The sequence below is a fragment of the Oncorhynchus mykiss genome, chromosome 17, assembly GCF_013265735.2.
Source record: "Oncorhynchus mykiss isolate Arlee chromosome 17, USDA_OmykA_1.1, whole genome shotgun sequence".
NCBI lineage: Eukaryota > Metazoa > Chordata > Actinopteri > Salmoniformes > Salmonidae > Oncorhynchus > Oncorhynchus mykiss.
Window position 1 is genome coordinate 86883315 of NC_048581.1, and position 27621 is coordinate 86910935.

Here is a 27621-nt window from a genome sequence, read left to right on the forward strand (position 1 = left end):
GCCATATCCGGCATGTCGCCAGTCCGTCTGAAATTACAGTCCGCCTCATTATCTTCAGCAGCGTGTGTAGCAGCTAACTTCATGTTAGCACCGAACCTGTTGAAATTCACTTTCCGAACTTCAGTGTTTACTAGTGTTTTTAGAAATATACCGGTTAGGGACAGTATACCAGTTGCAGAAAGAAGATACATGTCACACCAACCCAAGCGACTCTGCACAGAAAACATGTCTGGTAAAAGAATCGGCACCCATAACGGGACATTTCATTGTGATGAAGTGCTAGCCTGTTTCTTCCTTCACCAGCTCCCGGAGTACAAGGTGCATAACATTGATTTGTTCCTATTTTGAAGGAAACTATATGGTTAATATTAATGCACGATTCAACGTTTCTTCCACCCCGGCAAAGACAAGAGTTCGCTAGCTAGTTAACGTTAGTATATTCTAAAGCCAGCTAGCTACTGTACTTATGGCATAAGCTCAGCATTGCATAACGCCCCAAATGCATAACGTTGAAACAGATTGAATTTCATTAAACCACATGGTCCGCCCTCGCCACGATAAGAGGCTGAATATTCGTGGGTGCATTCTTTTTAGCTCGCCGGTTCGGCGGATTTTTCCCCAACTCCACCCAGACGGTGCACCGTGCACGCTCAGATAGAACGATTGCACAGCACCTAATGTATTGGACATTAATGATATTTTAGAAATTTCTGCTGAATTTCATATTTTTTTCAGGATGCTGAGATCGTCAGAACTCGGGACCCTGCAGAGCTCGCCAAGTGTGACATCGTGGTGGATGTGGGAGGAGAGTTTGACCCCAATAAGCATCTCTATGACCATCATCAGAGGTACAGTGGAACTAGCCCTTGGTCATGACTCTGTTCCATTGCGTTACACACAAATCATTGGACGAAGGCGTCTTCTTTACGGGGGAGTTTATTTAAATGAATGTTTTATTTAACTATACAAGTCAGTTAAGAACAAATTCTTATTTACAATGACGGCCTACCAGGGAACAGTGGGTTAACTGCCTTGTTCAGGGGCAGAACGACAGACTTTTACCTTGTCAGCTCGGGAATTCGATCCAGCAACCTTTCGGTTACTGGCCCAACACTCTAACCACTAGGCTACCTGCCCCAGTCCCGGCTACCTGCCCCAGTCCTGGCTACCTGCCCCGGCTACCTTCCCCAGCCCCGGCTACCTTCCCCAGTCCCAGCTACCTGCCCCAGTCCCGGCTACCTGCCCCAGTCCCGGCTACCTTCCCCGGCTACCTGCCCTAGTCCCGGCTACCTGCCCCAGTCCCGGCTACCTTCCCCGGCTACTTGCCCCAGTCCCGGCTACCTGCCCCAGTCCCGGCTACCTGCCCCAGTCCCGGCTACCTGCCCCGGTGCTTGTTTATGTAAGAAGAAGGCCACACCTGTGTGTAACGGAAAACCGCCGTCAGAAAAGGGTTGTCAGTGAAAAAATACTGTCGACTGCAACTGAGATAAAACCGGTTAAAACTGTAAGTTTGTATTTTACGTTTGAAATTATTTTGATATGAAAGTAAAGAGCTTTTTGTTTCTAGAACCATATCGCAATTTGACAATGGATTCACGTATAGATGGAGTATTTGGATGTTTTGTCTGCCAGGGCCAGTCTACCTCTGAAAATAACATCGTGTCCTTGGCCCTTGAGGAGTAACGGTACGCTCCAGTATTACATACCGACTGATACCAACCACAAGTTGTAGTCTTAGAGCAACATGATTGCAGAGATGTGAATTTATAGAAGGCACACTGACATCGCATATAAAAGAGAAATCATGTATTTTTTATGTGGCTAAATCTTGTCATCACATTAATGATTTATCAGTCAATTACCTGTCTGTCTACTGATTGGTATGGAAATGCCAGAGGTTTCCCCCCCCCCAGCAGGTAGGAGAGAGAACTAAGCTTCTCCATCATTCTCCCCCCTCCTCCCTCCCCTCCCTTCCCGCCTCCCCCTCCCTCCTGATATTATCTCTAGCTGCTATCTCAGGTGGCGCTAGCTAACTTTGACTACCTAGCAAAAACAACTAGCTTTTTAAACAAAATAATTGATACATGGAGTCATATAATCAATATAATATCGTCAATAATATGGCGATACTCTACTGCATCGATTCTGCCCCATCCCCATCCCGCATAGCAACACCCGGGCCCTCTGGCACCAAAAAAATCAAAGTAAGCCTGTTTTAGGCAGAGGGCATAAGGAAAAGGGGTGGGGATAGGGATGGGTTTATGGGAACAACATGGCAACAGCATGGTAACAACATAGCAACGGGTAACAACATGGCAACAACATGGCAACAGGTTTTAAAAACATGGCAACAACATAGCAACGGGTAACAACATGGCAGCAACATGGCAACAGGTTTTAAAAACATGGCAACAACATAGCAACGGGTAACAACATGGCAGCAACATGGCAACAGGTTTTAAAAACATGGCAACAACATAGCAACGGGTAACAACATGGCAGCAACATGGCAACAGGTTTTAAAAACATGGCAACAACATAGCAACGGGTAACAACATGGCAGCAACATGGCAACAGGTTTTAAAAACATGGCAACAACATAGCAACGGGTAACAACATGGCAACAGGTTTTAAAAACATGGCAACAACATAGCAACGGGTAACAACATGGCAGCAACATGGCAACAGGTTTTAAAAACATGGCAACAACATAGCAACGGGTAACAACATGGCAACAACATAGCAACGGGTAACAACATGGCAACAACATAGCAACGGGTAACAACATGGCAACAACATAGCAACGGGTAACAACATGGCAACAACATAGCAACGGGTAACAACATGGCAACAACATAGCAACGGGTAACAACATGGCAACAGGTTTTAAAAACATGGCAACAACATAGCAACGTGTAACAACATGGCAACAACATGGCAACAGGTTTTAACAACATGGCAACAACATAGCAACGTGTAACAACATGGCAACAACATAGCAACGGGTAACAACATGGCAACAACATAGCAACGGGTAACAACATGGCAACAACATAGCAACGGGTAACAACATGGCAACAACATAGCAACGGGTAACAACATGGCAACAACATAGCAACGGGTTTTAAAAACATGGCAACAACATAGCAACGGGTAACATGGCAACAACATGGCAACGGGTTTTAAAAACATGGCAACAACATTTGGATAGAAATACATTTGTGTCAGACTGACAGACAGGTGGGTGATTGATTGGTCCTTCTTCTCTTTTTGTCCATATTTAACTGCCATCTCTGTATAATTGATGCAGGGATTCCGTTGCTAGTTATCGACCGTGTGCCACACAGCATGCCACTCGAGTATCTGACGCTTGGCGCTCAGCGGGCAGCGGGGCTAGAAGTGGCCCTAATGGCACCCTATTCCCTATATAGTGCACTACTATAGACCAGAGCCCTATTCCCTATATAGTGCACTACTTTAGACCAGAGCCCTATTCCCTATATAGTGCACTACTTTAGACCAGAGCCCTATTCCCTATATAGTGCACTACTATAGACCAGAGCCCTATTCCCTATATAGTGCACTACTTTAGACCAGAGCCCTATTCCCTATATAGTGCACTACTATAGACCAGAGCCCTATTCCCTATATAGTGCACTACTTTAGACCAGAGCCCTATTCCCTATATAGTGCACTACTTTAGACCAGAGCCCTATTCCCTATATAGTGCACTACTTTAGACCAGAGCCCTATTCCCTATATAGTGCACTACTTTAGACCAGAGCCCTATTCCCTATATAGTGCACTACTTTAGACCAGAGCCTTATTCCCTATATAGTGCACTACTTTAGACCAGAGCCCTATTCCCTATATAGTGCACTACTTTAGACCAGAGCCCTATTCCCTATATAGTGCACTACTTTAGACCGGAGCCCTATTCCCTATATAGTGCACTACTTTAGACCAGAGCCCTATTCCCTATATAGTGCACTACTTTAGACCAGAGCCCTATTCCCTATATAGTGCACTACTTTATGTTAAAGCCCTATTTCTTATATAGTGCACTAATTTAGGCCAGAGCCCTATTCCCTATATAGTGCACTACTTTAGACCAGAGCCCTATTCCCTATATAGTGCACTACTTTAGACCAGAGCCCTATTCCCTATATAGTGCACTACTTTAGACCAGAGCCCTATTCCCTATATAGTGCACTACTTTAGACCAGAGCCCTATTCCCTATATAGTACACTACTTTAGACCAGAGCCCATAGTGCTAAGGGCCCACAGTGCACTGTAGGGAATAGGGTGTCATTTGTCACGTTACCGTTGTCTCAATTAAGCCAGAATTAAATGACCACTGCAGGCCCCCCTGCTGTGAGGCACTCATCTCCTCACACGCTCAGTAGACACCACCCTGGGTAGAGTTGATTGACATTATCAACTGAATGACATTATCAACTGATTAGCATTATCAACTGGCCTACTAAAATATAAAAGGCAACACTTGTGTAGAGACATATCACTGAAAGCCAAGGAGTGTTCATTTATTTTGGTGTTTTGAATTTTGACTGAAATGTTTTTTTTTCATTTACACTTAGCCTTTGCTGAAAGCACTGTCTTGCTCTAGGTAGCCAGCCGCGGGTGTCCAGAGTCCCTGGTGGGGATTGTTCTGATTTCATTTGTGTGTTCTGTTGTTCCTGTTCTGATCAGTCTGTATTGACAAGACTCTAGAGTCGTATTATCAATCTAATCTGTTGATCTCATTTTTATGTCTCTTTTAAATGAACCACATTGATTTAAATTGGATTTTAAATAGTCTATTAACCTATTTTTTGGAAGAAGCAGGAGGATGCTTCCTCGGTTGATAACACATCTAGGCTACCTCTAGTTAATGTTACGTGAACATAAACTCTGATATGATCAGTACAATCACCAACAGCAAAACTATTTAACAAGTAGACTACTGCTTTCCGTTTTAAGTGACACTAATTCATTTGTCATGGATGGAACAGATAGCATCATTTTCCTGCCGTTCACCACCTGATACTGTTTTCAATGAGCACCCAGACAGTTTTTAAAGACCGAGGTCACATCCTGCCGTTCACCACCTGATACTGTTTTCAATGAGCACCTAGCCAGTCTTTAAAGACAGACGTCACACCTTGCTGTTATCCTCCAGCTAGTCTTTAAAGACAGACATCACACCTTGCTGTTATCCTCCAGCTAGTCTTTAAAGACAGACGTCACATCCTGCTGTTATCCTCCAGCTAGTCTTTAAAGACAAACGTCACATCCTGCTGTTATCCTCCAGCTAGTCTTTAAAGACAGACGTCACACCTTGCTGTTATTCTGCTGAAACCAAGAATGGTTGTGTTAGAGGAGACTCGCCTCAAGCCAAATAAACACGTGTCTGTCTTATATAAAGTTGATGGACAATAAAAGCTTCAGAGTTTAGATAAGTCTTTGTAAATGATGTGTGAACTGCTTTAGAATTATAATAAATCTTTAGAATTTGAATGAGACAGAGTGAGTGATAGGTGGGTGTGCTGCTCTCTGTCCAGGACGTTTAGGGGCACATTCAGCAGCCTGTGTTCAGGAAGTTTAGGGGAACATTCAGCAGCCTGTGTCCATTATGTTTAGGGGCACATTCAGCAGCCCGTGTTCAGGACGTTTAGGGGAACATTCAGCAGCCTGTGTCCAAGTATCTGATGGTCCATAAACATGGGATTAGTATAATCATAGAGGCAGTAGATTATGCATGGAAAGGGGAGGGGGATATTTCTACAAGATGGAGACATAACATATTCATGTGTGCTGCTCTCTGCTTATCCAGGACCTTCTCTGAGACGTTCCACAGCCTGTGTCCAGAGAAGCCCTGGGTGACCAAGTTGAGCTCGGCCGGTTTGGTCTACCTTCATTTTGGCCGGAGGGTCCTGTCTCAGCTCACCTCCCTGAAGGAAGGAGACAGACAGCTGGAGGTGCTCTATGATAAGGTGAGACTGGGGGGGAGGGGGGGGGGGGGGGGCTCCATCCCTATTGATAACCTCTCTGCCATGTTCTGTTCTCTGTAGCTGTATGAGAACTAGATGGATGTAACGTTCTCTGTTCTCTGTATGAGAACTAGATGGATGTAACGTTCTCTGTTCTCTGTATGAGAACTAGATGGATGTAACGTTCTCTGTCTCTGTATGAGAACTAGATGGATGTAACGCTCTCTGTCTCTGTATGAGAACTAGATGGATGTAACGCTCTCTGTCTCTGTATGATAACTAGATGGATGTAACGTTCTCTGTCTCTGTATGAGAACTAGATGGATGTAACGCTCTCTGTCTCTGTATGAGAACTAGTTGGATGTAACGTTCTCTGTTCTCTGTATGAGAACTAGATGGATGTAACGTTCTTTGTCTCTGTATGAGAACTAGTTGGATGTAACGTTCTCTGTTCTCTGTATGAGAACTAGTTGGATGTAACGTTCTCTGTCTCTGTATGAGAACTAGTTGGATGTAACGTTCTCTGTATGAGAACTAGATGGATGTAACGTTCTCTGTCTCTGTATGAGAACTAGTTGGATGTAACGTTCTCTGTTCTCTGTTCTCTGTATGAGAACTAGTTGGATGTAACGTTCTCTGTCTCTGTATGAGAACTAGTTGGATGTAACGTTCTCTGTTCTCTGTATGAGAACTAGTTGGATGTAACGTTCTCTGTTCTCTGTATGAGAACTAGTTGGATGTAACGTTCTCTGTATGAGAACTAGTTGGATGTAACGTTCTCTGTTCTCTGTATGAGAACTAGGTGGATGTAACGTTCTCTGTTTTCTGTATGAGAACTAGTTGGATGTAACGTTCTCTGTTCTCTGTATGAGAACTAGGTGGATGTAACGTTCTCTGTTTTCTGTATGAGAACTAGTTGGATGTAACGTTCTCTGTTCTCTGTATGAGAACTAGTTGGATGTAACGTTCTCTGTTCTCTGTATGAGAACTAGTTGGATGTAACGTTCTCTGTTCTCTGTATGAGAACTAGGTGGATGTAACGTTCTCTGTTCTCTGTATGAGAACTAGGTGGATGTAACGTTCTCTGTTCTCTGTATGAGAACTAGTTGGATGTAACGTTCTCTGTTCTCTGTATGAGAACTAGTTGGATGTAACGTTCTCTGTTCTCTGTTCTCTGTATGAGAACTAGTTGGATGTAACGTTCTCTGTATGAGAACTAGGTGGATGTAACGTTCTCTGTTCTCTGTATGAGAACTAGGTGGATGTAACGTTCTCTCTTCTCTGTATGAGAACTAGGTGGATGTAACGTTCTCTGTTTTCTGTATGAGAACTAGATGGATGTAACGTTCTCTGTTCTCTGTATGAGAACTAGGTGGATGTAACGTTCTCTGTTCTCTGTATGAGAACTAGGTGGATGTAACGTTCTCTCTTCTCTGTATGAGAACTAGGTGGATGTAACGTTCTCTGTTTTCTGTATGAGAACTAGTTGGATGTAACGTTCTCTTCTCTGTATGAGAACTAGTTGGATGTAACGTTCTCTGTTCTCTGTAGCTGTATGAGAACTTGGTGGAGGAGGTGGATGCTGTGGACAACGGGATCTCCCAGTATGATGGAGAGGCTCGCTACGCTGTCTCTACCACTCTCAGCGCCCGCGTCGGACACCTTAACCCACGCTGGAACAGCAAGAGCCAGGACACCGAGGTCAGTCAATGTGTGGCGTACCGTGTGTGTGGAAATATACCCTATTAAAAGGGCTGAAACACCAGTCTTCAGTCAGTACAGGTGTGTGTGTGTGTGTGTGTGTGTGTGTGTGTTAATATAGTCCCCCGGTAACACTTTGTTGAGGCGTCCAACCGGCGCCAGACAAGCTCAGAGATGTCAAGATTTGAGCTCTGCCAGTGTTCCTGAATAACTGTAAGGCCCTACTACCAGGCTGCCTGGTTGAATGAGTCTCTTCTTCCTGAGTCGATACTTCTGAATCTGACAGGGGGAAACGTACCTTCTCGGTATACCACCACCACACACACACCACCACCACACACACACCACCACCACACACCACCACCACACACCACCACCACCACCACACACACACCACCACCACACACACACCACCACCACACACCACCACCACACACACACCACCACCACACACCACCACCACACACCACCACCACCACCACACACACACCACCACCACACACACACCACCACCACACACACACCACCACCTCACACCACCACCACACACCACCACCACCACCACCACACACACCACCACCACACACACACCACCACCACACACCACCACCACACACCACCACCACCACCACACACACACCACCACCACACACACACCACCACCACACACCACCACCACCACCACCACACACCACCACCACACACACCACCACCACCACCACCACACACACCACCACCACCACACACAATACCACCACCACCACACACACCACCACTACACACACCACCACCACACACCACCACCACCACACACCACCACCACCACACACAATACCACCACCACCACACACACCACCACTACACACACCACCACCACCACCACACACAATACCACCACCACCACACACACCACCACTACACACACACCACCACCACACACAATATCACCACCACCACACACACCACCACCACCACACACACCACCACCACCACACACACACACCACCACACACACCACCACCACCACACACACACACCACCACCACACACACCACCACCACCACCACACACAATATCACCACCACCACACACACCACCACCACCACACACACCACCACCACCACACACACACACCACCACCACACACACCACCACCACCACCACACACACACACACCACCACCACCACACACACCACCACCACCACCACACACCACCACCACACACATCACCACCACCACACACACCACCACCACCACCACACACACCACCACCACCACCACACACACCACCACCACCACCACACACACAACCACCACCACCACCACACACCACCACCACCACACACACCACCACCACCACCACACACCACCACCACACACAACCACCACCACCACCACACACCACCACCACCACACACACCACCACCACCACCACACACACCACCACCACACACCACCACACACCACCACCACACACCACCACCACCACCACCACCACCACACACCACCACCACCACACACCACCACCACCACCACACACACACACCACCACCACACACACCACCACCACCACCACCACACACCACCACCACCACACACACCACCACCACCACCACCACCACACACACCACCACCACCACCACCACCACACACACACCACCACCACCACGCACACCACCACCACCACGCACACCACCACCACCACCACCACACACAATACCACCACCACACACCACCACACACACCACCACCACACACACCACCACCACCACACACACAACCACCACACACCACCACCACCACCACCACCACCACCACCACACACAACCACCACCACACACCACCACCACCACCACACACAACCACCACCACCACACACAACCACCACCACCACCACACACACCACCACCACCACACACACCACCACCACACACAATACCACCACCACACACCACCACACACACCACCACCACACACACCACCACCACCACACACACACCACCACCACACACCACCACCACCACAGACACCACCACCACCACACACCACCACAGACACCACCACCAGCACACACCACACACACCACCACCACCACCACACACACCACAACCACACACACCACCACCACCACACACACCACCACCACCACACACACCACACACCACCACCACCACCATCACACACCACCACCACCACCACCACCACCACACACACCACCACCACCACCACCACACACACCACCACCACCACCACACACACCACCACACACACCACCACCACCACCACCACCACACACACCACCACCACCACCACACACACCACCACCACCACACACACCACACACCACCACCACCACCATCACACACCACCACCACCACCACCACACACACACACCACCACACACACACACCACCACACACACCACCACCACCACCACCACCACACACACACACCACCACACACACACACCACCACCACCACCACCACCACCACCACCACACACACCACCACCACACACACCACCACCACCACCACCACCACCACCACACACACCACCACACACACCACCACACACCACCACCACCACCACCACCACACACACCACCACACACACACCACCACCACACACCACACACCACCACCACCACCACCACCACCACACACCACCACCACCACACACCACACACCACCACCACCACACACCACCACCACACACACCACCACCACACACACCACCACCACACACACCACCACCACCACACACACCACCACCACCACACACCACCACCACACACCACCACCACACACACACAACACCACCACCACACACCACCACCACACACCACCACCACACACACACAACACCACCACCACCACACACCACCACCACCCCCACCACCACACAACACACCACCCCCACCACCACACAACACACCACCCCCACCACACACACCACCACACACACCACCAGCACCACCACCACCATTCACCACACACCACCACCCACCACACACCACCACCACACACACCACCACCACCACCACCACACACCACCACCACACACACCACCACCACACCACACACCACCACCACCACCACCACAGTGCCTTTTGAGTAAGGCAAGTGTTTATCATCTACGGGAGGATATTGAGCCATTAGAGAGAAATGCCCCTAAAAACCAGCTTCTCATTTAGAAACAGCCTATGTGGTATTAATTCGACTCAGAAGTATTTATTATACCGTCTAAATCGACTACAGGGAGTCTTGTGAAATTTGTGGTCGTGACTGAACCACAACGTAAATTAATGTTTGGTTTGTTTTGTTGGGTTCTAATAAACTCTACGGGCATTATGAAAGCTTAACCAAGTTTATTCTTCCCAGAGGATCAATACAACTGCATTCAGTATATATACTCCAGTTTAGATGCACTCCTCCTTCTCTCCAACCCTTTAGATCTGTTATGGTTCGACAGGAAGAGGAAGGGATAGGGTTAAACCATTCCTCCTCCCTTAAGGTGACCTGACCTGACCTCAACCCCCTTGATGCCTAATCCATGTCTCTCTCCCCTTATCAATGCCTGCCACGTGATCGCTTTCCTGCACTCAATATTTCTATAGGATCCCTGATGTAAAGGTTATACATTGCCCCCTCTCCCTCAGTGACATATCCTGACATAATGTAACGGTTATACATTACCCTCTCTCCCTCAGTGACATATCCTGACATAATGTAAAGGTTATACATTACCCCCTCTCCCTCAGTGACATATCCTGACATAATGTAACGGTTATACATTACCCTCTCTCCCTCAGTGACATATCCTGACATAATGTAAAGGTTATACATTACCCTCTCTCCCTCAGTGACATATCCTGACATAATGTAACGGTGATACATTACCCTCTCTCCCTCAGTGACATATCCTGACATAATGTAAAGGTTATACATTACCCTCTCTCCCTCAGTGACATATCCTGACATAATGTAAAGGTTATACATTACCCTCTCTCCCTCAGTGACATATCCTGACATAATGTAAAGGATATACATTACCCTCTCTCCCTCAGTGACATATCCTGACATAATGTAACGGTTATACATTACCCTCTCTCCCTCAGTGACATATCCTGACATAATGTAAAGGTTATACATTACCCTCGCTCCCTCAGTGACATATCCTGACATAATGTAACGGTTATACATTACCCTCTCTCCCTCAGTGACATATCCTGACATAATGTAACGGTTATACATTACCCTCTCTCCCTCAGTGACATATCCTGACATAATGTAAAGGTTATACATTACCCTCGCTCCCTCAGTGACATATCCTGACATAATGTAACGGTTATACATTACCCTCTCTCCCTCAGTGACATATCCTGACATAATGTAACGGTTATACATTACCCTCTCTCCCTCAGTGACATATCCTGATATAATGTAACGGTTATACATTACCCTCTCTCCCTCAGTGACATATCCTGACATAATGTAACGGTTATACATTACCCTCTCTCCCTCAGTGACATATCCTGATATAATGTAACGGTTATACATTACCCTCTCTCCCTCAGTGACATATCCTGATATATTGTAACGGTTATACATTACCCTCTCTCCCTCAGTGACATATCCTGACATAATGTAACGGTTATACATTACCCTCTCTCCCTCAGTGACATATCCTGATATAATGTAAAGGATATACATTACCCTCTCTCCCTCAGTGACATATCCTGACATAATGTAACGGTTATACATTACCCTCTCTCCCTCAGTGACATATCCTGACATAATGTAAAGGTTATACATTACCCTCTCTCCCTCAGTGACATATCCTGACATAATGTAACGGGAGCTAGCATTTCTTAAGGAACCAAATCTGAAACTAGGACAAATCAGGAAGTGCAGTTGCCTTTTAAACTCTGTACAACGATTGGACAAGTAGGTCAAACACCTGTGATTTATCATCTGTCTCAGATGGGGAATGGGGAGGGCAGAGGGGGAATAAACTCTTATCGTCTGGCTCAGATGGGGAATGGGGAGGGCAGAGGGGGAATAAACTCTTATCGTCTGTCTCAGATGGGGAATGGGGAGGGCAGAGGGGGAATAAACTCTTTGTCCATCCATTTTCCTCCATTTCCCACACCTTTCTCAGACCAGGAGCACTTACTTATTACTCTGTGAGGCTGGTCGTCGACTCTATTCATATGTCATACCCTGGAAAGGCACTGTGGATTGTGACAGGCTGCGCTACTCAACAGCCCTGTGATTTCCTGATTCAATCAATTGTCACCTTGTCACTTTTTGATTGAAAAAAAAAAAGTAATATATTTTTCCTCCTGCCCTTCTCGTCCTGTCTCACCAAACTCCCAGCTGCTCACACTCACTGAGTCAGTGAGTCAGTCAGTGAGGGAGACCTTTAGCGACCTTTAGTTTTCCTTGTAGAAAAATGTTTATCTATCCTGTATTTACTTTAGCAGCTGTTGTGCTGTCCTTCATGTGCTGCAAGACTGCTGATATCTCCTGGTGTCGCCTTATGTTTCGTGACATTTCCTGTCTCCTGTCGTCTCCTCCTCATGTCATCTCCTCCTCATGTCGTCTCCTCCTGTCGTCGTCTCCTCCTGTCGTCGTCTCCTCCTGTCGTCTCCTCCTGTCGTCTCCTCCTGTCGTCTCCTCCTGTCGTCTCCTCCTCATGTCGTGTCCTCCTGTCGTCGTCTCCTCATGTCGTGTCCTCCTGTTGTCTCCTCCTCATGTCGTCTCCTCCTGTCGTCTCCTCCTCATGTCATCTCCTCCTGTCGTCTCCTCATGTCGTCTCCTCATGTCGTCGTCTCCTCATGTCGTCTCCTCCTCATGTCGTCGTCTCCTCCTCCTCCTGTCGTCTCCTCCTCCTCCTGTCGTCTCCTCCTCATGTTGTCGTCTCCTCCTCATGTCGTCGTCTCCTCCTCCTGTCGTCTCCTCATGTTGTGTATTTTAGGAGGGCTTCCATACGGCTCTGGGCATGGTAGGAGCAGAGTTCCTGGACCGGGTTGACTTCTACCAGAACTCCTGGCTTCCTGCTCGTGTGGTGGTGGAGGGAGCTGTACAGACGAGGAAGCAGGTACCTACCGTAGACATGCAGATATTCACTTACACTAGGTAGCGGACAGGGCTGTTCTGATGACATCCCCTGTCATGTTGCTTCTCTCCAGGACTACTTTGTCTGTTAAAATAAATTCCATGTATGATACACGTGTAAATATGTGAAAATACACGCGTAGTTACGGCGTAAACGCACGCGTAGGTTTAAGTGTAGTAACAATACAGATATTAATGCAAAGTGTTAGTGTGAGACGTTATGAAATTGTAGGTATTGATGTAGTGTGTGCGTCACAATAGGTATCGATCCCGTGTTTTAAGTTTGCAAAGCACTTTGTGACCAGTGAATTCCTGAGTAAATGTGATTGATTTGTGTCCGTCCCCAGGTTGACCCCAGTGGCGAGATAGTGGTGTTTTCTCAGGGTGGTTGTCCCTGGAAGGAGCACCTGTTTTCCTTGGAGAAGGAGCTGAGCGTGGACACCTCCATTAAGTTTGTCCTCTACCCTGACCAGAACGGACAGTGGAGAGTCCAGTGTGTCCCAGCCGGTCTGCACACCTTCAATAACAGGTAGTGTACACTACCCAGATCGCCTTCAATAACAGGTAGTGTACACTATCGCCTTCAATAACAGGTAGTGTACACTATCGCCTTCAATAGCAGGTAGTGTACACTACCCAGATCGCCTTCAATAACAGGTAGTGTACACTACCTAGATCGCCTACAATAGCAGGTAGTGTACACTACCCGGATCGCCTACAATAGCAGGTAGTGTACACTACCCGGATCGCCTACAATAGCAGGTAGTGTACACTACCCGGATCGCCTACAATAGCAGGTAGTGTACACTACCCGGATCGCCTACAATAGCAGGTAGTGTACACTACCCGGATCGCCTACAATAGCAGGTAGTGTACACTACCCGGATCGCCTACAATAGCAGGTAGTGTACACTACCCGGATCGCCTACAATAGCAGGTAGTGTACACTACCCGGATCGCCTACAATAGCAGGTAGTGTACACTACCCGGATCGCCTACAATAGCAGGTAGTGTACACTACCCGGATCGCCTACAATAGCAGGTAGTGTACACTACCCGGATCTTCTACAATAGCAGGTAGTGTACACTACCCGGATCGCCTACAATAGCAGGTAGTGTACACTACCCGGATCGCCTACAATAGCAGGTAGTGTACACTACTTTAGTACACTACTTAGACTGTCCCTGTAGGAGAACCCTTTTTAGTTCCATTTAGAGCCCTCTATGGTATGGAAAGGGTTCTACGTGGAACCCAAAAGGGGTTCTCCTATGGGGATGTCTGAAGAACCCTTATGTTCAAGATAGAAACGTATTTTTTCTAAGACAGTGCTTTAGAGTTGACTATAGGTGTAGTGAACTAGTGGAGGGTCCAGTGTTTTCCTGTCCGACTACACATCCTACATCTACCAATACATGTGGCGGCAGGGTAGCCTAGTGGTTAGAGTGTTGGACTAGTAACCGGAAGGTTGCAAGTTCAAATCCCCGAGCTGACAAGGTACAAATCTGTCGTTCTGCCGCTGAACAGGCAGTTATCCCACTGTTCCTAGGCCGTCATTGAAAATAAGAAATTGTTCTTAACTGACTTGCCTAATATTTGTACAAAAAAAGTCAAATGGCTCCCTACATAGTGTGCACCTTTAATAGTCTACTCTACATCTAGCTACGGGGAGGAACAGCTTCCTGAGTTGTAGGTTTGTAGCTACGGGGAGGAACAGCTTCCTGAGTTGTCGGTTTGTAGCTAGGGGGAGGAACAGCTTCCTGAGTTGTAGGTTTGTAGCTAGGGGGAGGAACAGCTTCCTGGGTTGTAGGTTTGTAGCTAGGGGGAGGAACAGCTTCCTGGGTTGTTGGTTTGTAGCTAGGGGGAGGAACAGCTTCCTGGGTTGTTGGTTTGTAGCTAGGGGGAGGAACAGCTTCCTGGGTTGTAGGTTTGTAGTTAGGGGGAGGAACAGCTTCCTGAGTTGTAGGTTTGTAGCTAGGGGGAGGAACAGCTTCCTGAGTTGTCGGTTTGTAGCTAGGGGGAGGAACAGCTTCCTGAGTTGTCGGTTTGTAGCTAGGGGGAGGAACAGCTTCCTGAGTTGTCGGTTTGTAGCTAGGGGGAGGAACAGCTTCCTGAGTTGTCGGTTTGTAGCTAGGGGGAGGAACAGCTTCCTGAGTTGTCGGTTTGTCGCTACGGGGAGGAACAGCTTCCTGAGTTGTAGGTTTGTCGCTACGGGGAGGAACAGCTTCCTGAGTTGTGGGTTTGTCGCTACGGGGAGGAACAGCTTCCTGAGTTGTAGGTTTGTAGCTAGGGGGAGGAACAGCTTCCTGAGTTGTAGGTTTGTCGCTACGAGGAGGAACAGCTTCCTGGGTTGTCGGTTTGTAGCTACAGGTAGGAACAGCTTCCTGGGTTGTGGGTTGTAGGTTTGTAGCTACGGGGAGGAACAGCTTCCTGGGTTGTAGGTTTGTAGCTAGAGGGAGGAACAGCTTCCTGGGTTGTAGGTTTGTAGCTACGGGGAGGAACAGCTTCCTGGGTTGTAGGTTTGTAGCTACAGGTAGGAACAGCCTCCTGGGTTGTAGGTTTGTAGCTAGGGGGAGGAACAGCTTCCTGGGTTGTCGGTTTGTAGCTACGGGGAGGAACAGCTTCCTGGGTTGTGGGTTTGTAGCTACGGGGAGGAACTGCTCCCTGGGTTGTCGGTTTGTAGCTACAGGTAAGAACAGCTTCCTGGGTTGTGGGTTGTAGGTTTGTAGCTAGGGGGAGGAACAGCTTCCTGGGTTGTCGGTTTGTAGCTAGGGGGAGGAACAGCTTCCTGGGTTGTAGGTTTGTAGCTACGGGGAGGAACAGCTTCCTGGGTTGTGGGTTTGTAGCTACGGGGAGGAACTGCTCCCTGGGTTGTAGGTTTGTAGCTACGGGGAGGAACAGATTCCTGAGTTTTGTAGCTTGTAGCTAGGGGGAGGAACAGATTCCTGAGTTTTGTAGCTTGTAGCTAGGGGGAGGAACAGCTTCCTGAGTTTTGTAGCTTATAGCTACGGGTAGGAACAGCTTCCTGAGTTTTGTAGCTTGTAGCTACGGGTAGGAACAGCTTCCTGAGCTGTAGCTTGTAGCTAGGGATAGGACAGCTTCCTGAGTTTTGTAGCTTGTAGCTACGGGTAGGAACAGCTTCCTGAGCTGTAGCTTGTAGCTAGGGGGAGGAACAGCTTCCTGAGTTGTAGGTTTGTAGCTAGGGGGAGGAACAGCTTCCTGGGTTGTTGGTTTGTAGCTAGGGGGAGGAACAGCTTCCTGGGTTGTAGGTTTGTAGTTAGGGGGAGGAACAGCTTCCTGAGTTGTAGGTTTGTAGCTAGGGGGAGGAACAGCTTCCTGAGTTGTCGGTTTGTAGCTAGGGGGAGGAACAGCTTCCTGAGTTGTCGGTTTGTAGCTAGGGGGAGGAACAGCTTCCTGAGTTGTCGGTTTGTAGCTAGGGGGAGGAACAGCTTCCTGAGTTGTCGTTTTGTAGCTAGGGGGAGGAACAGCTTCCTGAGTTGGCGGTTTGTAGCTTTGGGGAGGAACAGCTTCCTGAGTTGTAGGTTTGTCACTACAGGGAGGAACAGCTTCCTGAGTTGTAGGTTTGTAGCTAGGGGGAGGAACAGCTTCCTGAGTTGTAGGTTTGTAGCTAGGGGGAGGAACAGCTTCCTGAGTTGTAGGTTTGTAGCTACGGGGAGGAACAGCTTCCTGAGTTGTAGGTTTGTAGCTAGGGGGAGGAACAGCTTCCTGAGTTGTCGGTTTGTAGCTAGGGGGAGGAACAGCTTCCTGAGTTGTCGGTTTGTAGCTAGGGGGAGGAACAGCTTCCTGAGTTGTCGGTTTGTAGCTAGGGGGAGGAACAGCTTCCTGAGTTGTCGGTTTGTAGCTTTGGGGAGGAACAGCTTCCTGAGTTGTCGGTTTGTAGCTTTGGGGAGGAACAGCTTCCTGAGTTGTCGGTTTGTAGCTTTGGGGAGGAACAGCTTCCTGAGTTGTAGGTTTGTCGCTACAGGGAGGAACAGCTTCCTGAGTTGTAGGTTTTTCTCTACGGGGAGGAACAGCTTCCTGAGTTGTAGGTTTGTAGCTAGGGGGAGGAACAGCTTCCCGAGTTGTAGGTTTGTAGCTAGGGGGAGGAACAGCTTCCTGAGTTGTAGGTTTGTAGCTACGGGGAGGAACAGCTTCCCGAGTTGTAGGTTTGTAGCTACAGGTAGGAACAGCCTCCTGGGTTGTAGGTTTGTAGCTAGGGGGAGGAACAGCTTCCTGGGTTGTCGGTTTGTAGCTAGGGGTAGGAACAGCTTCCTGAGTTGTCGGTTTGTAGCTAGGGGGAGGAACAGCTTCCTGAGTTGTCGGTTTGTAGCTAGGGGGAGGAACAGCTTCAGAATTTTTAATGGTAGTTATTTTTTGCAGACACTTTCTTCTCTTGTTCGCTCCTGAAGGCATCTGCTGCCATTTAAATACAATGAATAGAAGGGGGGTCCCTATTCAAGAATGGTGTCATAATGGGTGGACTGGTATACTCTCCTCGTGTCATTTAATGTCAGACCATCACGTTTATGATTCACACAGACAGAAAATACAGACGGACAGACTCTCTCTCCCCTGCTGATTGACTGGGTGTCACTAGGTAAAACAGCCCTCTGCTGATTGGCTGGGGTCAATAGGTAAAATATCCCTCTGCTTATTGGCTGGGGTCATTGGTAAAACAAAGAGATGGAACAAATATCATCTCATGTTGTTGATAACCCATGAGAAAAATATCAACCTATGTTTTGATATGCAAATATATTCTAATACAGAGTGCTGAATGTTTAGTTATTTTATGCAGTTTGCTTTAGTTAATTATCATAGTTCTGGTTTGAAAGGTGTATTTGGAGTATACACACACACACACACACACACACACACACACAACGTGTACAATTATAAACTGTGCACACATCTGTGTTGTTCTCCCCTCTAGCAGAAATCACACTTACAGTTTACAATCAGTTATTTGTGGATAAGTAATTATTTTCAAGGGAATTTTTTTAGCAAGTAATTTACAATGCAATTCTGAAGTGGATTGCTTCTCCCGCAGGTCAAAAGGATAATGGATTCAATTATGTAGAAGTTCTCAACTCTTGTTTGATCTCTACTTCTTGCAGTCAGGTCATAGTTAGTTATTTCACTGGTATGTTGTGAATGTTCATCATGGGGCGTGACCGTTCATCATGGGGGGGTAACCGTTCATCATGGGGGGGTGACCGTTCATCATGGGGGCGGTGACCGTTCATCATGGGGCGGTGACCGTTCATCATGGGGGGGGTGACCGTTCATCATGGGGGGGTGACCGTTCATCATGGGGGGGTGACCGTTCATCATGGGGGGGTGACCGTTCATCATGGGGGGGTGACCGTTCATCATGGGGGGGTGACTGTTCATCATGGGGCGTGACCGTTCATCATGTGGGGGTGACCGTTCATCATGGGGGGGTGACCGTTCATCATGGGGGGGTGACCGTTCATCGTGGGGGGTGACCGTTCATCATGGGGGGGTGACCGTTCATCGTGGGGGGTGACCGTTCATCGTGGGGGGTGACCGTTCATCGTGGGGGGGTGACCGTTCATCATGGGGGGCGGTGACCGTTCATCATGGGGGGCGGTGACCGTTCATCGTGGGGCGGTGACCGTTCATCGTGGGGCGGTGACCGTTCATCATGGGGGGCGGTGACCGGCGGTGACCGTTCATGGGGGGCGGTGACCGTTCATCATGGGGGGGGCGGTGACCGTTCATCATGGGGGGGCGGTGACCGTTCATCATGGGGGGGGGGGCGGTGACCGTTCATCGTGGGGCGGTGACCGTTCATCGTGGGGCGGTGACCGTTCATCATGGGGGGGGGCGGTGACCGTTCATCGTGGGGGGGGGGCGGTGACCGTTCATCATGGGGGGGAGGTGACCGTTCATCATGGGGGGGGCGGTGACCGTTCATCATGGGGGGGCGGTGACCGTTCATCATGGGGGGGGGCGGTGACCGTTCATCATGGGGGGGGCGGTGACCGTTCATCATGGGGGGGTGACTGTTCATCATGGGGCGGTGACTGTTCATCATGGGGCGGTGACCGTTCATTATGGGGCGGTGACCGTTCATTATGGGGCGGTGACTGTTCATCATGGGGGGGTGACTGTTCATCATGGGGGGGTGACTGTTCATCATGGGGGGGTGACTGTTCATCATGGGGGGGTGACTGTTCATTATGGGGCGGTGACTGTTCATTATGGGGCGGTGACTGTTCATCATGGGGGGGTGACTGTTCATTATGGGGCGGTGACTGTTCATCATGGGGCAGTGACTGTTCATCATGGGGGGGTGACTGTTCGTTATGGGGCGGTGACTGTTCATCATGGGGGGGTGACTGTTCATTATGGGGGGGTGACTGTTCATCATGGGGTGTAGAATGCACCTGAAGTGTTTAATAGGACAACGTTTTTGTTTCACTTCCTGGATGTTTCAGGTCCTGGATGTTTCAGGTCCTGGATGTTTCAGGTCTTGGATGTTTCAGGTCTTGGATGTTTCAGGTCCTGGATGTTTCACTTCCTGGATGTTTCACTTCCTGGATGTTTCAGGTCCTGGACGTTTCAGGTCCTGGATGTTTCACTTCCTGGATGTTTCACTTCCTGGATGTTTCAGGTCCTGGACGTTTCAGGTCCTGGACGTTTCAGGTCCTGGACGTTTCAGGTCCTGGACGTTTCAGGTCCTGGACGTTTCAGGTACTGTGTCATACTGTAGGTTCAAAGTACATTTGTAGTGAGAGGACATCACTTCTCCTCAGTAGCTGCTCTTCATCCCGTTCCTGTGCAGTTTTCTGTGCGTAAATAAACCCTGTTAGTTTAAAGCCCATTTAGTGCCTTGTGAAAGGTGAGAGGGAATTGAATGACCAAAGGGTTGAGGAACATAAGGCACATCTCTAGGCTTCAGAAGTCAGCTGCATGGTCTCCGTTCTCTCTCTCTTTCTCTCTTTCTCTCACCCATCTCCTCCCTCTCTCTTTCTCTCACCCATCTCCTCCCTCTCTCTTTCTCTCACCCATCTCCTCACTCTCTCTTTCTCTCACCCATATCCTCCCTCTCTCTTTCTCTCACCCATCTCCTCCCTCTCTCTTTCTCTCACCCATCTCCTCCCTCTCTCTTTCTCTCACCCATCTCCTCTCTCTCTCTTTCTCTCACCCATCTCCTCCCTCTCTCTTTCTCTCACCCATCTCCTCCCTCTCGCCACTCCAGTGAGGAATCTCATTAGAATTGGTTTTCCACTAGGATGACCTGACACCTGACAGTGGGAAGAATGTATGAGATGCTGCTAAGCTTTCCATTTAGTTCAACGTTATGCGTAGGTGTAGGTGCTGACAATGCCTAACAACCAGACCTGTATTTAAATACTATTTCAAATTATTTATATATTTTTTTTAGCTGGGCTTGGCTGCGTTTTTGCCTGGCGGATTGGAACCAATAGAAAAATCACAACACTGCAACCCCCACCCATATGACACTTTCGACAGGCTAGAGTAAATGCTGAAAGATTTGGAATAAGAGCATGAACCCTGGCCCGCTGACACCGTGCCTCCCCAGATGGCTGTGTCTGAGGGAGGAGAAATGAGGGTCGAGGGACGGGAACATGTTGGGGGATTGAAACGCAGCCTGTGGATCCAGATGGCAGCGCTTGAGGGAAGCATGATTCTCCCAGCAAGTAGCTGCTGCCGGATCCGCCCCTGCAGGATAACAGGAAGAGTGTTGTTATCACCTGTGTCTCGAGTACGTAAACACCACCTGCGTAGAATAGACTATTTTTATCACTGCTCATCACACCAGGAAATGTGAGCAGAGTTGGTTGTTCCGTTCTCGTGCATGTTGGAGAGAGAGGGAAGATGAAGTAGTCATTTAGCAGGATTGGGGTACATTTTTGTTTAATCAGCAATCAAGGAATTTTTTGTTCACATTCTGAAGTGTGAAATACAATTTATGAATTTCAAGTCATTTCTTTGCTACATCCTATAATGTCATACAATTGGATTTGGTTATTTGACATTTTTACCTATACAATTAAAGATTATTCACCTGTGGTCTTTCTGTAGAGGTACTATTAAAACAACAGTCAGTTATCCAGAGAGGACTGGGTTTTGTTTTTTTGATATCTCACTGGTTCTCTTTCACTACTTTACACAGTGTGTGTGAAGGGACAGTGATGGGGACATTGCCCTGCCTTGGGTGCTGTCTTTCAGATGACACGTTAAACCGATGTCCTGACTCTCTGTGGTCGTAAACATTCCCATGAAACCTACCATAAGAGTAGGGGTGGAAACCTCAGTGTTCTGGCTATTCCATCATTGGCCACCTAATTACCTCCACCCCTCCCCCGATTCCCAATTGGTGTATATCGCTCCTCACCTCTCCACCTGATAGCTGCTGTGCGGTAAGTGTTCTGGCACAAAATGGCTGCCATGGCGTCACCCAAGTGGGTGCTACACATTGAGGGTAGATGCGGATGAGTTTCTCCCCCTACTATGGTAAAGCGCCTTGAGCATCTACTGTAGGTGGAAAAGCGTTATGTAAATGCAGTCTGTTAGTAATGGTCCATAGCCTATCCTAGTGCAGACGGAGGGTGTCGTTGACTCACGAACTCAACCAGTGACATATTTCAATATAACACCTCGTCTGTCATGTTTAAACGCCACTTGTCTAAAATTGCAACAGAAGGCCCCCGAATAAGATGAAGAAGTGCATGATGGTTGCTAGAAATAAGAGCTTTCTTCCCAACCTTATTCTCTCTACAGGGCACTCCCTTTCACCAGAGCCCCAATGGGTAGCCTAGTGGTTAGAGGCAGGGTAGCCTAGTGGTTAGAGGCAGGGTAGCCTAGTGGTTAGAGGCAGGGTAGCCTAGTGGTTAGAGGCAGGGTAGCCTAGTGGTTAGAGGCAGGGTAGCCTAGTGGTTAGAGGCAGGGTAGCCTAGTGGTTAGAGGCAGGGTAGCCTAGTGGTTAGAGGCAGGGTAGCCTAGTGGTTAGAGGCAGGTAGCCTAGTGGTTAGAGGCAGGAAGCCTAGTGGTTAGAGGCAGGTAGCCTAGTGGTTAGAGGCAGGTAGCCTAGTGGTTAGAGGCAGGAAGCCTAGTGGTTAGAGGCAGGTAGCCTAGTGGTTAGAGGCAGGGTAGCCTAGTGGTTAGAGGCAGGGTAGCCTAGTGGTTAGAGGCAGGGTAGCCTAGTGGTTAGCGGCAGGGTAGCCTAGTGGTTAGAGGCAGGGTAGCCTAGTGGTTAGAGGCAGGGTAGCCTAGTGGTTAGAGGCAGGGTAGCCTAGTGGTTAGAGGCAGGGTAGCCTAGTGGTTAGAGGCAGGGTAGCCTAGTGGTTAGAGGCAGGGTAGCCTAGTGGTTAGAGGCAGGGTAGCCTAGTGGTTAGAGGCAGGGTAGCCTAGTGGTTAGAGGCAGGTAGCCTAGTGGTTAGAGGCAGGGTAGCCTAGTGGTTAGAGGCAGGTAGCCTAGTGGTTAGAGGCAGGTAGCCTAGTGGTTAGAGGCAGGGTAGCCTAGTGGTTAGAGGCAGGTTAGCCTAGTGGTTAGAGGCAGGTTAGCCTAGTGGTTAGAGGCAGAGTAGCCTAGTGGTTAGAGGCAGGTTAGCCTAGTGGTTAGAGGCAGGTTAGCCTAGTGGTTAGAGGCAGGTTAGCCTAGTGGTTAGAGGCAGGTTAGCCTAGTGGTTAGAGGCAGGGTAGCCTAGTGGTTAGAGGCAGGGTAGCCTAGTGGTTAGAGGCAGGGTAGCCTAGTGGTTAGAGGCAGGTAGCCTAGTGGTTAGAGGCAGGGTAGCCTAGTGGTTAGAGGCAGGGTAGCCTAGTGGTTAGAGCGTTGGACTAGAAAGGTTGCTGGATCGAGTCCACGAGCTGACAAGGTTAAAAATCTGTCGTTCTGCCCCTGAACAAGGCCGTTAAACACACTGTTTCCCTGGTCGCCGAAGACGTGGATGTTGATTTTTAAGGCACCTCGCACCTCTCTGATTCAGAGGGTTTGTGGGTTAAATGCGTTAGACACATTTCAGTTGTACAACTGACTAGGTATCCCCCTTTCCTGGTCAAAAGTAGTGCACGGAATAGGGTGCCATTTGGGACAAATGCATGATGGTTGATTTAGAAATTAGCAAAAAAAACAGGTGGTATCCAGGGGATCTGCTGCTTGATCCATTTGGCAGACTAATATTGTGATTTGTTGATGGGTCTTCAGAATCAGTCTCGCTCTTTCATTCAGAAACGTTTTGGTGCCAATTGCCCCTCTTCCTACTTACTATTATTGTTCCAGTCTACTTTTCCTTTGCTGTGTCTGTCCTGAGAATACTGTCCAGTTATTCTGTGGTTATAAGGATTCGCTGCTCAAAGCCTACTAGATTATCTTTGTGAATTATTATTAAATCAGAAGTAAAATGGTGTCAAAATTCATGAAATCAAGCAGGTGCCCTAGTTACCATTTTTCCTGAAATGAATTCAAACCCTTCTTCATCCTTAGCGACCTCCATCCTCCATTCACACTTGACTTGTTCCTGCTTGTCAAGCTCGTCTTTCCTCCCTCTTGTGAGATTGGATATTGACTGAGAGAGCACCGTGTCACATTCCCCTCCACCCCAATTTTCCATCTGTCCTCTTCCACCTTATTAGTCCCTTTTCACACCTCAACAGATTCTCAAGAGGTTTCCAGAGAATATCCTCGGCTATGTCTTTTTTTTAATAATGTGAACTACTGCTACTGAAGGTAATGCACGACACTGGCTCGACAGTTGCCCCTAATGTTATATATATAAATATATGTGTGTGTGTGTGTATATATACAGTGCCTTGCGAAAGTATTCGGCCCCCTTGAACTTTGCGACCTTTTGCCACATTTCAGGCTTCAAACATAAAGATATAAAACTGTATTTTTTTGTGAAGAATCAACAACAAGTGGGACACCATCATGAAGTGGAACGACATTTATTTATTTTTTAACAAATCAAAAACTGAAAAATTGGGCGTGCAAAATTATTCAGCCCCTTTACTTTCAGTGCAGCAAACTCTCTCCAGAAGTTCAGTGAGGATCTCTGAATGATCCAATGTTGACCTAAATGACTAATGATGATAAATACAATCCACCTGTGTGTAATCAAGTCTCCGTATAAATGCACCTGCACTGTGATAGTCTCAGAGGTCCGTTAAAAGCGCATAGAGCATCATGAAGAACAAGGAACACACCAGGCAGGTCCGAGATACTGTTGTGAAGAAGTTTAAAGCCGGATTTGGATACAAAAAGATTTCCCAAGCTTTAAACATCAGGAGCACTGTGCAAGCGATAATATTGAAATGGAAGGAGTATCAGACCACTGCAAATCTACCAAATCTACATTAGTATGTAGTATTCTACATACTATGTTTGGACTGGCTGTGGCTGTTACATAGGCTGCCAGTCTTGAGTTTCCTTCTGTGTCTCTGCCCGCGCGCATCTCTGCACGCACGCATTCTGTGTCTCTGCAGCCACAGCCTATGACAGGGCCTGACCCTCGCCAGCCACAGCCTATGACGGGGCCTGACCCTCGCCAGCCACAGCCTATGACGGGGCCTGACCCTCGCCAGCCACAGCCTATGACGGGGCCTGACCCTCGCCAGCCACAGCCTATGACGGGGCCTGACCCTCGCCAGCCACAGCCTATGACGGGGCCTGACCCTCGCCAGCCACAGCCTATGACGGGGCCTGACCCTCGCCAGCCACAGCCTATGACAGGGCCTGACCCTCGCCAGCCACAGCCTATGATTGGGCCTGGAGTTCCACTTGAAAAACAGACAGAACCCTTGGCTTGTGTACTGTGTTACTGTGTTGTGGAAATGGGATGTTTCCCTTTCCTGGGCAGTCGCTCTCTGTGTCCATCCTGCCTGACCTCAGTGTCCTCACAGTATGCCTCTGTCTTAGCCTGGTCCCAGATCTGTTTTGTGCTGTCTTGCCAACTCCTACAGTTATTGGCAACGTTAACACTGTACAACCCACTCTGACTCCATGCTACCTCTGCTCTCCTCTGTGTCCCCTTCCTGCCCGAGCCTGGAGGGCCACGTAGTCTTGAAAAACAGTATTTTTCTGGAATCAGCCTTAGCCGTTAGGGTGTGACTTGGACTGTGTTCAGGTACTCTGTGTGCTCAAGCATATCCCTCTGTGTCCAACCTGCCTGTATTGACAATGTCCCTCCGTGTGTCTGTCCCAGGTTGTCTCTGTTGGAGGAGTGGCGTGGGGTACGTGACGATGCCCTGTCAGAGCTCAGTGGGATCCCCGACTGTGTCTTCGTCCACGCCGGAGGTTTCATCGGTGGGAACAAGACCAAGGAAGGGGCCTTGGAGATGGCCCGCAGGACCCTGCAGGCTGCAGCCAAGTCCCCATCCAAACACACCAACTGCACCTGATCTTAGCCAGTCCCGGAGGATGATTAACCAGGAAAGCTCAGTATCGCTTGGTTTACCTCTGCTTAGTAGTGTGGAACACACACACACACTCTCAATCACGTCACTGTTCGGTTAAATTAATTGTACTGTATGTGTGTTGTACTTGTTTTGCTATAAAAAAAATACAAAATTAGATTTTGACCAAATGGATATCCTGTGGTGTTTGAGGAGTTGGGATTAGGAAGTTGTGTTTTGAGGAGTTGGGATTGTGTTTTGTATCTCATGAATGTCAGCCAAGAAGGCACTGGCAGAAATAAATCCAAGAGAAGCCAGTGAGAAAGAACCAGGTGTAAATTTCCCATAAAACAATGTCCTTTTCTGGACTGGTCATCATGACACAATGGTAGTCTTATCGATCCTTTCCTTTCCTTAACACTGGGACCATAGTCACCCTCCCTCCATACTGCTGGTATTAACACTGGGACCATAGTCACCCTCCCTCCATACTGCTGGTATTAACACTGGGACCATAGTCACCCTCCCTCCATACTGCTGGTATTAACACTGGGACCATAGTCACCCTCCCACCGTACTGCTGGTATTAACACTGGGACCATAGTCACCCTCCCTCCATACTGCTGGTATTAACACTGGGACCATAGTCACCCTCCCTCCATACTGCTGGTATTAACACTGGGACCATAGTCACCCTCCCTCCATACTGCTGGTATTAACACTGGGACCATAGTCACCCTCCCTCCATACTGCTGGTATTAACACTGGGACCATAGTCAACCTCCCTCCATACTGCTGGTATTAACACTGGGACCATAGTCACCCTCCCTCCATACTGCTGGTATTAACACTGGGACCATAGTCACCCTCCCTCCGTACTGCTGGTATTAACACTGGGACCATAGTCACCCTCCCTCCATACTGCTGGTATTAACACTGGGACCATAGTCACCCTCCCTCCGTACTGCTGGTATTAACACTGGGACCATAGTCACCCTCACTCTGTACTGCTGGTATTAACACTGGGACCATAGTCACCCTCCCTCCATACTGCTGGTATTAACACTGGGACCATAGTCACCCTCCCTCCGTACTGCTGGTATTAACACTGGGACCATAGTCACCCTCCCTCCATACTGCTGGTATTAACACTGGGACCATAGTCACCCTCCCTCCGTACTGCTGGTATTAACACTGGGACCATAGTCACCCTCACTCCATACTGCTGGTATTAACACTGGGACCATAGTCACCCTCCCTCCATACTGCTGGTATTAACACTGGGACCATAGTCACCCTCACTCCATACTGCTGGTATTAACACTGGGACCATAGTCACCCTCACTCCATACTGCTGGTATTAACACTGGGACCATAGTCACCCTCCCTCCATACTGCTGGTATTAACACTGGGACCATAGTCACC

General features: G+C 48.6%; 1 protein-coding gene across 1 annotated transcript; it reads left to right on the forward strand.

The window, feature by feature from the left end:
- Positions 1-26386, forward strand: myg1 (myg1 exonuclease). The gene is made up of 7 exons (XM_036950892.1): positions 1-318; positions 736-848; positions 5835-5994; positions 7543-7692; positions 13674-13796; positions 14161-14342; positions 26006-26386. Exons 1-7 carry the CDS (start codon positions 13-15, stop codon positions 26199-26201), a joined length of 1230 nt encoding a protein of 409 aa, XP_036806787.1. The 5' UTR covers positions 1-12; the 3' UTR covers positions 26202-26386.
- Positions 26387-27621: the final 1235 nt, after the last annotated feature.

Excerpts from the sequence above, each read along its gene's own strand:
- myg1 (XM_036950892.1), top strand. The coding sequence starts at position 13 with ATGTCGCCAGTCCGTCTGAAATTACAGTCCGCCTCATTATCTTCAGCA. Across the intron at positions 7,693-13,673 it reads GCAAGAGCCAGGACACCGAG|GAGGGCTTCCATACGGCTCT; the intron begins GTCAGTCAATGT and ends TGTGTATTTTAG. Across the intron at positions 14,343-26,005 it reads CTGCACACCTTCAATAACAG|GTTGTCTCTGTTGGAGGAGT; the intron begins GTAGTGTACACT and ends TGTCTGTCCCAG.